Source organism: Rhynchophorus ferrugineus, unplaced genomic scaffold (genome assembly GCF_030347505.1).
Source record: "Rhynchophorus ferrugineus isolate W39M unplaced genomic scaffold, kcgeb_rfMv2 rfM3, whole genome shotgun sequence".
Taxonomy (NCBI): domain Eukaryota; kingdom Metazoa; phylum Arthropoda; class Insecta; order Coleoptera; family Curculionidae; genus Rhynchophorus; species Rhynchophorus ferrugineus.
The window spans coordinates 22,227,219-22,241,474 of record NW_027472582.1 but is presented as its reverse complement, the minus strand read 5'-3'; the positions used below and the strand labels follow the sequence as shown (position 1 = coordinate 22,241,474).

The window sequence follows — 14,256 nt, the reverse complement described above, 5'->3', positions numbered from 1 at the left end:
TAGATTGAAGCTATTAAGCTGTATTTTCCAGTCCCTATTCCATTTGTAGATCTTGTTGGCCGCTACCTGTACTTTAACTACAGCCTTAGAGAGAGGTATATCTTTTGCCATGATAACTGTATCGTCCGCAAATGTTCCTCCAGCCGAAATAGGTTTAAGTGAATAATAAGAATAGTTATGGAAGGCTGTAAATTATGAGTTTTAATTGAAATGAAATGTTTATTGTCATATGGTATAGGCAAATGCTGATTTTTAATACCATCAATTGGGTATTGACATGATCTAAAATGGCAAATCAGCAAATCCTACTGCTTTGAGAAATACTTTTAGGTGTCGCTAGTTTTGGTAGATGAAAATAATCAATCAAACCAAAGGGCAAAAATAAAAAAATCTGCATTACATAATTTAAATATGTGGATAGCGTTCAAATATACAAGACAAAGTGAAAGGTTCAGAAAGGACAATTCAGATACATAATATAATATTCAGTTAAATATGTTTCCGTTTCAAGTATTTTTATTGGGGCACTTCATAGACTTTTCATATCTGCTAAGTATGGAAATTGTAGAATCAAAATAAATCGTAGGTTATATTTCCCAATACATTTTGTAGATATTACAATTAACTGTTAGTAGTTAAATAGTGAATAATTCATAAACCAAAATAAATGTGAATTAAATGTGAAAAATGTTAATTTTTTAATGATTTTTAAAAAAAATTTAAAATTAATGTTGACTAAAAGAATGGATTTGATTTACATACATAATAATTTAATGTCTTCAATTATTCCGGTATAATACAAAATTTAGAGTATATATCCATTTAAAATTATATTACTTATTTATATTTGTTAAATTTCAATTGTCAAATATTGACAATTAAAATGTCAAGTTACATGTCAAACTCTTTTTTGATTTTATTTAGTACTTAAATGTTAAATAGTAATAATATTATTATTATGTATATAGTTTTATGAAGTTTTTTAATGCTTATTTTAAATATCCGTTAAAAATTTCTCTCTTGTGGCGCTCTCTGTTGTTATAAAGCGCGTAAATTAGTCATAATTTTTCATATAGGAGATCGTGTTCTATGACTATTCTACGCCGAATTATAATTTATTTACTATTCATATTAATCCTCTTGTACATAAGAGGTGATTTGTTAGACCAGTCCTAATACAAACGATACTGCAGATCAATTCGTGTGGTAACATAAAAGAAAGCTTATAATGTAAATATTTGTCAACATCACTCGAACGAGGGATTTTGCCATACAATTTGGTCGAATTGGCAGTGGCGTAGAAATAGTGTCATTACAATAGTGTAGAATTAAATGGGTAAATTATTTGTTATATTGGTACTGTTGAATTCATGATAAGTGCTAAAACAATACATAGTTTGATTGCACAGATCTGCAATAAAAATATTTCAACTGAATTCTATGTATTTTGGTATGTTGAAAACCAAAAATAATATGGAAAGAGTTCCAGAAAGTCAGGATTATTTATAGATGCATTTAACATCCAATACGATACAGCACAATGGCGTCTATTCATAAATTAATTGGTCCAAAGTTTCCAGGCCTCACAGAATCAAGGTGAAGGAAGGTATTTTCGTTGGACTACACTTTAGCCGATTTACTGACTAACCCCACAATTCATCACGACCATGATGAATCCTCAAAAAGAAGGGCGGATTGTTTTTAAGTACGTTATAGAGAAATTTTTAGGAAACCTTAAAGATCGTTATTATAAACAAATCGTCAAAAGAGTGCTAAAATCATTTCGAGTTTTATGTTGCTTAATTAATCCAAAAGTACAATTTCTTCTTTCGATTCCATCTCGATTACTTTTCGGAAGATTTGAGACATGTGAGTAAAGACTCAGGTAAACGGTTTCACTCGGAACTCACGGAACCGACTTAATGAAATTAAAAATAATTAAACTCACAAACAAACATTTTTTAAAAACTTTTTGAAATAAAATTTTTGCATAATAATCATTGTAATAAGCAAATAAAAATAATGAAAAACCTTATTTAAACTATCTATTACACGTATTTTATATTCTACTATATACACACAATTTAGCTTAATATCTACCTAAAATATTTATCTATTTACAATATTATTTTAACTACTTCCAACAGATCACTTTGAAGTCGGTGCCGAACCCAAACAGTCATATTAACTTAGATTTATTTTGTTGGTAATTTAATTTTTTGTATATGTCACAAAATTATATTATTCTTTTTGTATTCTTTGGGCTCGGTACCGACTTTAAAGTGATTTTATTAAAAATATTTAATTTTTCTCTTTTTAGTGTTAGATGCAGTTAGTTATTTAGTTTAGTGCAGCCTGTATGAGGAAAAATCGGAATAAAGAAACAATTATTGAAAATAAGGAGCGCTTCAGGCCCCGGGGTCCGCTACCTAGACTAGGTGATTTGACAAATGTTCTAACTAAACTAGAAAGCGAACCCACGACTTCCGCGTGTGGGCTGAATACCCTAACCATTACACCATAGAAGCAGTTGTCTACAATATTTCTGCGATAACTATGCTATAGTTGGTGCTTAAAAAGCAAACTAAATGTCTTTTGCACTGAACGACTTCCGATTTTCCGTCACATCAGCTCAGCAATAACATTATACACAAATATAAACATTATACACAAATAGATCCGGATTTGGTTTAAATTTGGCCACCTTGGAAGTGCACCCTTTCGAATAAAAAACTAATTTTGAAAATCGGCCCACAATTGATGGAGAAATCGGCGAACATACATTAAAAAAATATACAGCCGAATATAGAACTTCCTCCTTTTTCGAAGTCGGTTAAAAATTAAAGGTATCAATGATATCAGCCTAATGTTGGGCCCTTCAGAGAGGTCTTGTAGATTCTTAACAAAAGTACAAAAATGTACAAAGTGGAGTCTCACTGGGAATAGTAAACATATATTAGACAAAAAAATTGTATCATTAATGGTCTACCCATTAAAGGTTATTAATACATAATTTCATAGCATTTTTGTTACAATGAAAGTATAATATTTTATCATGGAGTCTTATAACAGTTAATACTTTGTTACATTTCTGGTGAAATAATGCCGCATCAACTCTCAGTTTTAGTTCAGTTTGGCTTTGACATACAACTAAATTCTAATCCAAATAAAATAATTGAACAAAAATGTTATCAAATATAATTTATAACATTATAGTACATCTAAAAACTACAGTTAATTATACAGTCACAATAGTTTATAGGTTAGATTTATAAACTCTTATCACTATTGCTTTAAAGAATTTTGCATACGACTGAATAATCGTATAATATAATGTTCGAAATAATCAGACAGTAGTGTGTCTCTTTTTAACTATAATAAACTGAGAAAACAAACAAAGAAACATCTTGATGACGTATGTACAAAATTAGAATTTGATAGACTCTATTTTGTTTTTCTTTATATTAAATTAGTAGAGTTACATTAGTTAGTATGGTTTATTAGTGAAATAAAGGGAAAAAATGAAGTATACTTTTTGTTGAGCAGTGTAACCGGCATACAGTTGAAAAACAACACCCAGGCGTAACAATTTCGAAATGTTGGCCGAATAAGGAATTGAACATTAATCCTTGTGATGAAATCAATCTTTCATATGGAATGATCAGCTAAAAAATCATTATTTTGAACATAAAAGATAAAAAATGATTATTCTTTATGTTAAAATAGTTGTGACCGATCTACAGTAAATATAAATAAAAACCATGGGCCAACAGAAGTTGCTTATTCATTTATAAGTAGACATTCACGTGATATTTAGATAATTTACACTGTCTTTAACGTAAAATATGAGAATACTCGTGATAAGAGGTTTTATGTGTACGTTAATGGCCGATCTACTAATACATTTAAATATTACTGAAAAAGTTTCTGAAAAACATATTTGAAACAGCTTACACAACTATCATGGAACTGAAACCTGGTTCTTAAAAAGCTACTTCTTTAGTAGCTGTTTGTTCTTTATCATATGAAAAATAAGCATTATCCATAATAACAATACTAATTAGTAAGCGATACAAATGATATGATGAATGCTTCATACTGCTTTAACTGGAGATGTTAACATACACAGTTTATGAAAATTTAATGCTGCCAATGGGAGTTAGTGATATAATTGTAACGTAGTTAAATATCTATATTTATAAAATATATTTGCTTATTAAATTAATCATTTAGTCCAATAAGAAGTACAGGTAATAATACATTTGATATTTTTGAAACTTATAGCTGACTGGTTTGTTGATTGGTTTTATATAAAAATATAAAGAGTTTCAAGAGTAAAAGATCCTTTTAATGTTCGTCTGACTTGAAATACAGCTCAAGCAACGCAACTGGAAGAAAAGAAAATATATAGATAAAACCCAAGAATGATGGGATAGTACCCCAGAGACAGAAAACGCTTCAGCGTTAGGCCCCTCAAGAAAATAAACCTATTCTATCTCAAAAGAATTCAGTGAGTGATAATCAAGAATTATTTTGTCTTAGACTACATGTAAAACAAATTATCCTACGTTAATTTATAAAAGAGTTGCAGTATTCAAAATATATTTTGAGAACTATTTAATGTATATTTTGATGCTTAAGTTGTTATTTATGTACATTTGTATGTTTCCAGAATAGTATGAATTACTTTTGAATGTATGTCTTACATATTTATGAGTGATTGCATCTCAATAGACTTATTTAGTTGCAAAAACGGCCGTGAGCGTGTAATTTATTTCAAGCATCGTATGTGGATTATTTTAAAATTATCCAACTAGATCCAGAAGAAGAAATTTTGTTTTAATAGCGATGTACAGAGAATAAATACGCTGAAATTTAACGAAATAAAAAAAAAGTTCGGTTTAATTTGCTTCAAATTTAATACGTTTATTCCAACAATCCATTAATGTATAGATTCCTTTAGTATGATCTAATGAAAATCTTTTTTTTTTTACAAAATAGCCTTTGAGTTGTTGAGTTGTGAGTGTGAATAGGTGCGCTATCTTAACAGAAACACTATTATTTCTTCTGTGAACCCTGTCTTTTTTTAAATTTAATTCCTTCAGAAAATTACAATAATGATGTGGGTTGGTTTGGTTACATTACCAATCTGAATTTAATACATGTTTTAATATACAAACATGTATTACTTAATTTATTACTTCATATTTATGTTTATAAAAACACATAACATAAAAGTAAAGAAAGATCATGTGTACTTTTGGTGCTCTGAATTTGTTACAGTTCTGAAAACAATCTTACTTCTGACTCTTTGTGGTAATATTCAGTGGCGTAGTAATTTACACTTATAAATACTTTGTTGATAATTGAAAGTTAATGGAAATTAGATTTAATTAAATGCAATTTAAAAAATGTTAGCAAGTCTTAGTTTTTGAGATAATTTGCATACATTCTAATATGTTTTAATATATATAAATCAATTATTTTAATGAATGTTATATACCAAATATATTTCTGATCTTATATTGAAAATACTGCGAAAACAAGTTTTAATAACATATCAGTTTTAAATTAGTCCTTTTACTATGTTATGAGAGAAACATTATTAATTTACTATATTGTGGTTGAATTTCGGCCACAGGGCGATTACAGAATTAAATCCCTACCTACTAATCCTCAACTACTACATCGATAAAAACTAAATTAAATAAATTCGACCCGAAATGAAAAAAGTCTGTATATTTTTTCTAAATAATAATAACACCGAACAAGAGAATTTATTAAAAAATGCCGATAAAATCCACATCGATATAAAAGCGCGAAAAAAGGCAGCGATCCGTAAGAAATCTAGGCTATTTAACTCGTTCCTTTCGGTCAGAAAAGAACGATGCACCTTGTTCGACGTCGAGATATCGGGCTAAACTGGTCGGTTTTTCGAGTTGTTTTGGAGTGCGTTTACCGAGACCGCAAAAAAAATCGGAACAACATCGGAATTACGACGTCCTCGTCTTTTATTCGGCACCAAAACCGCACAGATGGTCCGAATGTCACGGCTGATTACCCACTGAACCAGATTGCTAAAAATATTGCGAGAAGTGTTTAGTTCCTTTTATTTGAATATTTATATTTTGTATTTTGTTTCCGTACTGTGTAAGATATACATACGTAAATACACAAAACATTTGTAAAATACAGCACTAGTATTAATTTTTTACGACGACTACGGAAAGTTATATTATATGAAAGTTATTTTTATAAATTAGCTTTTTAAAAATAGATTCAAGTTCGACATATATTTTTGTACCACTTACAACTGAAATTAGATTGACAATGGATTTTTCCTCAGTTTAAGAAAATGAAGATTTCCCTGAAATTTATTTTACCACAAATATTCTATTTTTGATATAACTATTATCATTGATTATATAGCCTATTCAAAGTTTTTTTGTACATACGTCATCAAGATGTTAAATGTATGCCTGCCCCAATTTGTCAATTCGTTTCAGAATCAGGCAATATATTCCTTCTCATTTTATTCTAGATAAAAAGTTACATAATGCTGTCTGATTAGTTCGAATGCGTAAACGAATTAGCTTGTCAAAGTCGTCCAGTATGAAAAATTCTTGAAAGCAATAGTGATAAGAGGTTAGAACTCTAACCTATAAACTACTGTAGTTTTTAGATGTACTATAATAAATATATTTAATAACATATTTTTTCAATTATTTTATTTAGATTAGGATTTTGTTGTATGTCAAAGCCAAACTGAACTAAAACTCAGAATTTATGCGGCAACATTGCGACGTTTTGACGTCACAAATTTAGATGATGTATGTACAAAATAACTTTGAATAGACTATATATTAATTTCTAAAAATGTTTTAGTTAGTATATAACAATTTTCAATGAAATTTGTGCCTTGGGACTATTCCGGTATCTGTACTATATTGCTAATATCATAATAATAAAAAAACAGTTCTTGGAACATTTGTCGACGACACGGTCATTATGGCTCGAGACCTATTTCCATCAAGGGATGCAGAAAAAGCACAAGTGGCAGTCAACTAGATCCACAAGTGGACTAGAGTCTGGAAAATCGGCTAACAAATTTAAACCTGTACATTTTTGCATTGCGGCAAAATGATAAAGACCTAATTATATCACTTAAGGGAATGCCAAAATTTTGAAGCAAAATCATCGAAATAACAGAGCAAATCAGACTCAAAATCAAGTAACTCACCACTAAAACATGAAGTAGCGCCCTTATTTCAAATCATAGCAACGTAGAAGCAATACAGCTACTGGACAACACGCAGGAAAGCGGAACATTGAAACGAACCAAACCATATAAACTTGTATAGTGTATCAGTGTTTAAACCTTTTTAATCCTCAACTTAAGTTTAAGTAGTCCAATTTAGTTTTCATTTGGGAAATAGATACTCGTGTATTTATCCCAGACTATTACAATAGAACAATAATAATAAATTAATTTTATAAATAGAGATTAAACATGTATCTAAAATGTAATTAAAAAATATACTTAAGTAATTCAAACAATATTAAAACAGCGAAAGACAAACAATTACTACCAAAGTAATGGTTAATGTGATTTTTATTAATCTCAAAAGGTTTAGTTTTGATATTGGTTTGGTTTTTCTCTTGTCTGTACTCATATTAATAAATACTTAAATACATTCAAATTTGTATTTATAACAGGTAGTATTAATTTTTCATGTTTGATCCTTTTTATGTGGATTTCTGTCGGCGAAACATAATTAATTTTTCTTTGCATTTTCCAGAAAATGCTTTGAGTATAAGGATATCACAGTTAATATTTAATACTTAAGGGCGAACTTTTGAACTGTTTGGCTTTTATTGTTAATTATGTATTTTATGTATGCTATATTTTATCTTGGCATTTTAAAGTTTTGGTAGGGTTTATTTACCATAGTTGGCGTTTGTTGAATAACAATATACCATCTCACTGATACTTCTCCTTGATTTTCTAACCAAAAGCTATACTTTAAGAACTCGTTCTACTGCAAGGTTTTTAACCACCCAGCAAACATTATTGTTTATCTATCTTTAGGGTAAATGATGTGGCTCAGTGAATGGAGGTAAAACGAAATGAAACAGCGGTGTTTACATTATGTGACCGTTATTTATTGAAGTAATATAAAAATGTGGAAAATACAGAATAGATAAAACGGATGGCAGCGGTGTTACCTGGTAACGAGGCTTGGGCAGTCGATGGTGGCACGTCTAAACCAAACGATGGTTTGTAACTGAATGAATCGAAATACCCTTCAATAACATCCCAGATGGACGTCTCGGGGTTGCTAGCTATTCGTTATGGGGTTCTAGTTGGCGCTGCTGGCACCCCGCCCGTGTTTAGCATCTGGGATTACATTTCTGGGTATTTTGTAGACCGTTATTCCACGATGTAAAATTCGATATGCCTCAAGGTCGCTACACATTCAAAAGTTTTCGCTGTATAATTTGAAAGGCATTTTTATAAACATTCAACTCTCTTTATAAACAACACTAAAATTTAATCTTGCATAGGTATAATATTAGTATTTTTAAGTTTATATTTCTTCACCTGCTTTCTTGCCCAAAAAAACTGTAACTTGTTGGCAAAATGTTCTTGTCAATGAATGGAAAGAGGAAAAGTATTTCATCATCAATCCAAAGATTTATATCAATGTTCTTCAAAACATCAACAATGAAAATCGCTTTATAGAATTTGAATTGCTACCATGGTCAGTACTAACAAACTTTATTTTTTGTCATTTTCATATTTTAGATTTCTTAATGTCTTCATTTTATCCTATAAGGTTTGTCTATAGTACTTTTCATAATGATAAGCGCAAATATAAATTTAAAAATGCTATCAGAGTGATTTAAAGTTAACGATAAATTAATGAAAAAATAATTAATAACCTACGATGTCATTCAACTACTAATAGAGATCATCAACTTAATATACGATACTTATGACTTGGTAATTTTTGATAATATCATTAAATGATAGTTGGATTTATTTGCAAAATCATCAATTAACAAATAGAAACTAAACAGAACAAAAATAAAGCATCAAGGTACAAATAACAAAAAGTAAGAGAATGAGAAATACAATATCTACAAATTTAGATCGTCGTAAACGAAAATCTTACATATGCAGAAAGTTTCTATCGCCTTAAAGGCGAAACCTTAAACAGTTTTATAATGGTATTACGACGAGTATGTCTTAATATGAACAGAATACTTCAGAGGTCGTAGCCTTCACGAAAACAATTTCCGCTACAACGTTGATATATTTATGCAATTAGAGAAATAATTAAAATAAATTATATTAATTAAAAATAGTGATTATTAACAACGTTGCTATAAATAAACTTTAATCTCTAAGTCTTTAATCAACAAAATATCTTAATATTATTCAGTATTTAACTCGGTTAAATTATCTAGAATCGCCATATAGATGAATAGTACGAATAAAATAATAATATTCGTCTATTAGTGTTTTTAACTGTTCTGTTGGCTTTTTAGAGCCATTTTCTCAAATAATTTTCCGTTAAATTCAAATCATCAACTGTTGACAACTTGGTATATTTAGAAACTTCTTCTCCTTCATATTCCAATTATCGGTTTTAGTTTCAATGATTTAAAAGTGGTAATTGGTATAACAATAATAAAGAATGAATTGAAGGGCGAAAAATTGGACAATTACATCATAAGATTTACTGGACCAAAACCCAGCTCAAATTCTCAAGAAACTTTCAGACAGCTTAGCAGCTAATGAATCAATTTTTTCCAGACGCTTATATCCGATGAGAACAATCGAAAAGGAGGGAAAATAGCTGCCAAATGAACTGATTGAAAATGCAAATATCTAATTATTTCAACATCGTAGTTTTATCACTTACGATCCACATCGACGAAGAAGCAGAATATTTATGATAATAATGTTTTGTTGTGCATATGGTCGGATCGATGAGGTGTAGTGTATCACGAGCTGCTAAAACCGAGTGAAACTGTTACTACGGATATTGATCGACGTCAACAAAACAAATTGAACAACGTGTTGTGGCAAAATATACCATAAATAGTAACAGACGTTGCAATAGTTGTGAGGGATAGACTGTTACAGCTTGAATGGAAGTTTAGCCGCACACAGCGCACTCACTAGACACAGTGCTCTTTGATAACCACTTGTTCATGTTAATATAGCATGGCTTGGATTGTACACGATTTTTAAAAGTTAAAGAAATTTCGTTTTAAAATGAAAGATCAGAACTTATGCAAGCATCTAATAGAAATATATCTGATGCCGAATACCAAAAATATAATCAACTTTCTATACCATATATGCAATAAACAACCTTAATAAAATACTAAAAATGTTTGTGTAATATAATAACCTTTTAAGAAAATGTTTCGATTTTTCTGGTAAACTAATTGGAACATTGTGCAATATAATTAACAGAAAAAAACAACGGTTATCCCGAATTCGTACGTCAATTACACAAATTTCCTTAATATTAACCTTATTTAGTCATCCGAGACGATATTATAAACGTTCTCCTTTCTGCATAATTTCCTATCGGTCATGCGATACAAACTTTTAATTTAAAATTCGTCGCATACCTGTGACGATCGACTAACGACTACCTTGCCAGGTATTTACTCCGATTTTCTAGACGAAAAGGTGGGCATGTGAAAATACCATTTGTATGCGATGACCTTTCGGATACGTACACCAGTATTACTGAATCGAATTAATTACTATTATATACTGTTTGCAGCGATAATGCTTTCAAATACAGCAGTACTAATTTAGTTTAATGGTAAATAGTTTTAATAGTTTAATTAATACAGTGAAAACAGTTGCACCAATAAATAATGATTATATACAATTTTTAGGAACTTAACAATGTTAATGGAAATTCTTTAAAATTGGCGAAAAGTAATTTCGGTTTTCCAATAACATCACTGACACCTAACATATACATAATATTTATTTATAAATAAAGTGTTGAGCTACCATATGCCTTTAAATAGCTGTAATTCTTAGCAAAATAGATTCGTAATATGGCTGAATAGTTTCCAACGGACTGTTGTCCCATTCTTATACAAAAACATCCACCAAGTTCTTCACTGATATTGGAGATGAAAATGTACTCCTCACTCTCTGAGTAAAAGTTCCCCAAAACGGTTCAGTTATGTTGAGGTCTGGGGATTCTGCTGGTTAGCGAAGAAAATCGTTGAATTGAATCAAGACTAAAACGTTTTGGTTGTATATGTGAGCACGCTATTATTTTGGAATATGGCAATGTTTAGTAGCAATTTGCTAGTAATAGTAAGTACTTTGTCATTGAGCTGTTGAGTTCGGCTGTCATTTTTACCGGTAATTTTATGTAATAGGCAACAATTTTTAATATTCCTCGGTTTCTGTTTGGACAAGAGATATAATATAAGGATTATAAAATTGGACAAGCTACTTCACAAACAAACGGTTTCAAAGCAGGGGCATCAAGGAAAGTGACGAGCTGCTCGAACTTGCCTAAACTATTAATTCGACTCTTTTAATACGGTAAGGTTAGGTTTGGTTTAAAAGAAGCTTGTGAAAATCACTTAGTTCACAAAAGTGGCAAAAGTTTATCGATCAAAACAAAAGAGCACATATCACTAATTGGGGTTTGAAATTTATATGAATAAACATTGGAAAACATGAAATGTAACAGATATTACTTTGTCTCCAACTAGTTACATTAGAATTTAATTACAAAAGACGTTATAAGTTTTATTACAACACGCAGGAAATATATAAATAAATAAATAAATAGTAGTAAGTTAGGAGTGTAAGTAAATTATATTCAATTTAAAAAATAACATTGGAAAGTTAATACGTGAAGAGCTTATTTCGAATAGTTTTAGGAGAAGAATATAAAAATAACTAAACAAGAAAAGTTTAAAAATTAGGGTTAGAGTAAACCCAATCACTAATACTAATAATAGACAGTAAATACGAGTATTAATACAAATAAATTACATTTTGAAAAAGTTCGTAATATATATTTAACTGTTTAAATGGTTTAAAAGTTTTAATTCACTATAGCCTTTTATTATTAATATTTTATTTTGATCATTGTCATAGGAAGCCTTCGAATGCTGTTAAAAAGATTCAGGCAACAAAGAAAGTTATTACGATATTTTACAATATTTATATTATTCTATCATTGTGTAATATTATGGGAAATGACATATCTCTGCCTAGGGTAGTAGAAAAAGTATAAGGCAGTCAACAAAATCTACAAATGAACTATATATTGGAAAATTCAACTTAATATCCCAAAATCTGTTCATGTTAATTTTGCATTGCGGCGAAATAATAAAAACCTAATTACATCACTCAATGGATGACCGATTCCTCAAGAATCAGCTAAATATCTCGGTATATATTTCGGAAATATCATGTTAGACAAAAATCAAAACCCATTAGAACCAAAATAAAACAACTATACTGGTTAGTCGGAAGATAATTTCAACCTGATCTAAAATCAAAGAGATTCATTTATCAGTCAATCATAAAGCCAATTTGAACCTATGGGGTGCAAATATGGGGTTGCACTAAAAATTCAAATCAACTAGTCATCCAACGCTGCCAAAACAAAATTCTTCGATTAGTTACCAATGCCTATCGTATCGTTCTACGTAACCAACGAAGAACTGCACGATATCCTGGAAATCAAATGGATTTGCGAAGTTATTCAAGATTTCGCCCTAAAACACGAAAGAAGATTACTAAATCATACTAATGTGAGAGCAATACAACTACTGGACAACGCGCGGGAAATCAGAAGATTGAAGCGAACCAAACCACACGAACTTATATAAAGTGTATACCTCTAGTGTAAACTATAGCTTAAGTTATTATAATTTTATAATTGAGAAATTTTTATCTCGCACTCGTCTTACTTGTGAATTAAACCAAGTACAAATGAAATGCAGTAATAAATTAATTTGGTTGTACTAAGCATATTTAATAAAGATGTTAATAAAGACAATCTTTGTAAAAATAATTGAGGGATGATGATCTCAGATTGGTGCTGGAGTTAAGGTTTAATTTTTAAAAGTAAACACCACTAAAATTGCTGTTAAGATGATAATAAAACTATTATAACATTAGATGAATTTGAATTTTGCAGCAAGTTTGGTGGATGACACTTATCAATTACTTGTAATTATTTACACGTGTCCTACTTATTACTGATCAACAGAATGAAACAAAACCTAAACTGCAATTACCACTATTAAAAGAAACGATTAAGCATCAAACTAAAAGGATGGTCAATTTAAATTTCATTTTCTAACCAATTTCATCAATAAGTGGTAATCAAGTAACTAGTAATTCCCCATGAAAATATAGCAAAATATATCACATTTGTACACATAAGTAATACGGGCGTAGAGAGTAGAGACTTAACTATTCTGTTTAACAAATATCAATGCTTAAGAAATTGATTTTAACTATGCAAAATTAAGAGGCTGAATACCTAAAGGCATCGAATTTAAAATATTAACGTTATTCAATCGTTTTAAAATAAATTGTTATTAATCATTAGTGATCGACCGGAACTTGAAATGAAGACTTCAAATGTGATCTTGCAATTAGAGGTGTCCAGGAATGCATTGGAAATATAAGAAGTCATAACATTATATAAAATGTGCAATAAAATGCTTTTATTGAGCAAAGATTAGATTATATACTATTATATTTAATCTTTTCTCTAAACTCGAAACTTGATGTTTTTATTATGTCTCTATATTTATTTGAGAAATAATAATTAATAAAAAATATTAAAAGAACACTTACCCAGCAGGATATGCAATAATTCCATTGTTGTCAGTTGCTAAGGCCGCATTACTTGATACAGTTACTCCCAGTACCCTTTCTAACTTAACCTGAAATTATAAGAAACCATTAAAACGTTTGATTTCATTGAATTAGTATACGAGCAAAGTATAATAAATAATAGGCCTATTTCATGTTTCATAATTTATTGTACCCTCTGTGTTAGCACTTTCTAAGTCCTGTTACTAAAATCTTTAAATATAATTATGTCAAAATGTTATATTTATTTCTGTTTTTTTTACGTTGTAATAAACAGCAACAGCTAATAAGATTCTTAGATTAATATTAATTAATAAGACATGCAATTTAAATTGTTTTTAATATTTACCAAAATGGAT

The 14,256-nt window shown here is 29.6% G+C and overlaps 1 protein-coding gene across 15 annotated transcripts in view; it reads right to left on the bottom strand.

Annotated features, from left to right (window-relative positions):
* Positions 1-14,256, bottom strand: part of Wdr62 (WD repeat domain 62) — a 168,543-nt gene that overhangs the window by 29,797 nt on the left and 124,490 nt on the right. For all 15 annotated transcript variants that reach the window (XM_076398372.1, XM_076398369.1, XM_076398374.1 and 12 more), the window contains one exon: positions 13,880-13,968. In XM_076398372.1, coding sequence (XP_076254487.1) covers positions 13,880-13,968 — 89 coding nt within the window. The remainder of the gene's footprint in view (positions 1-13,879; positions 13,969-14,256) is intronic.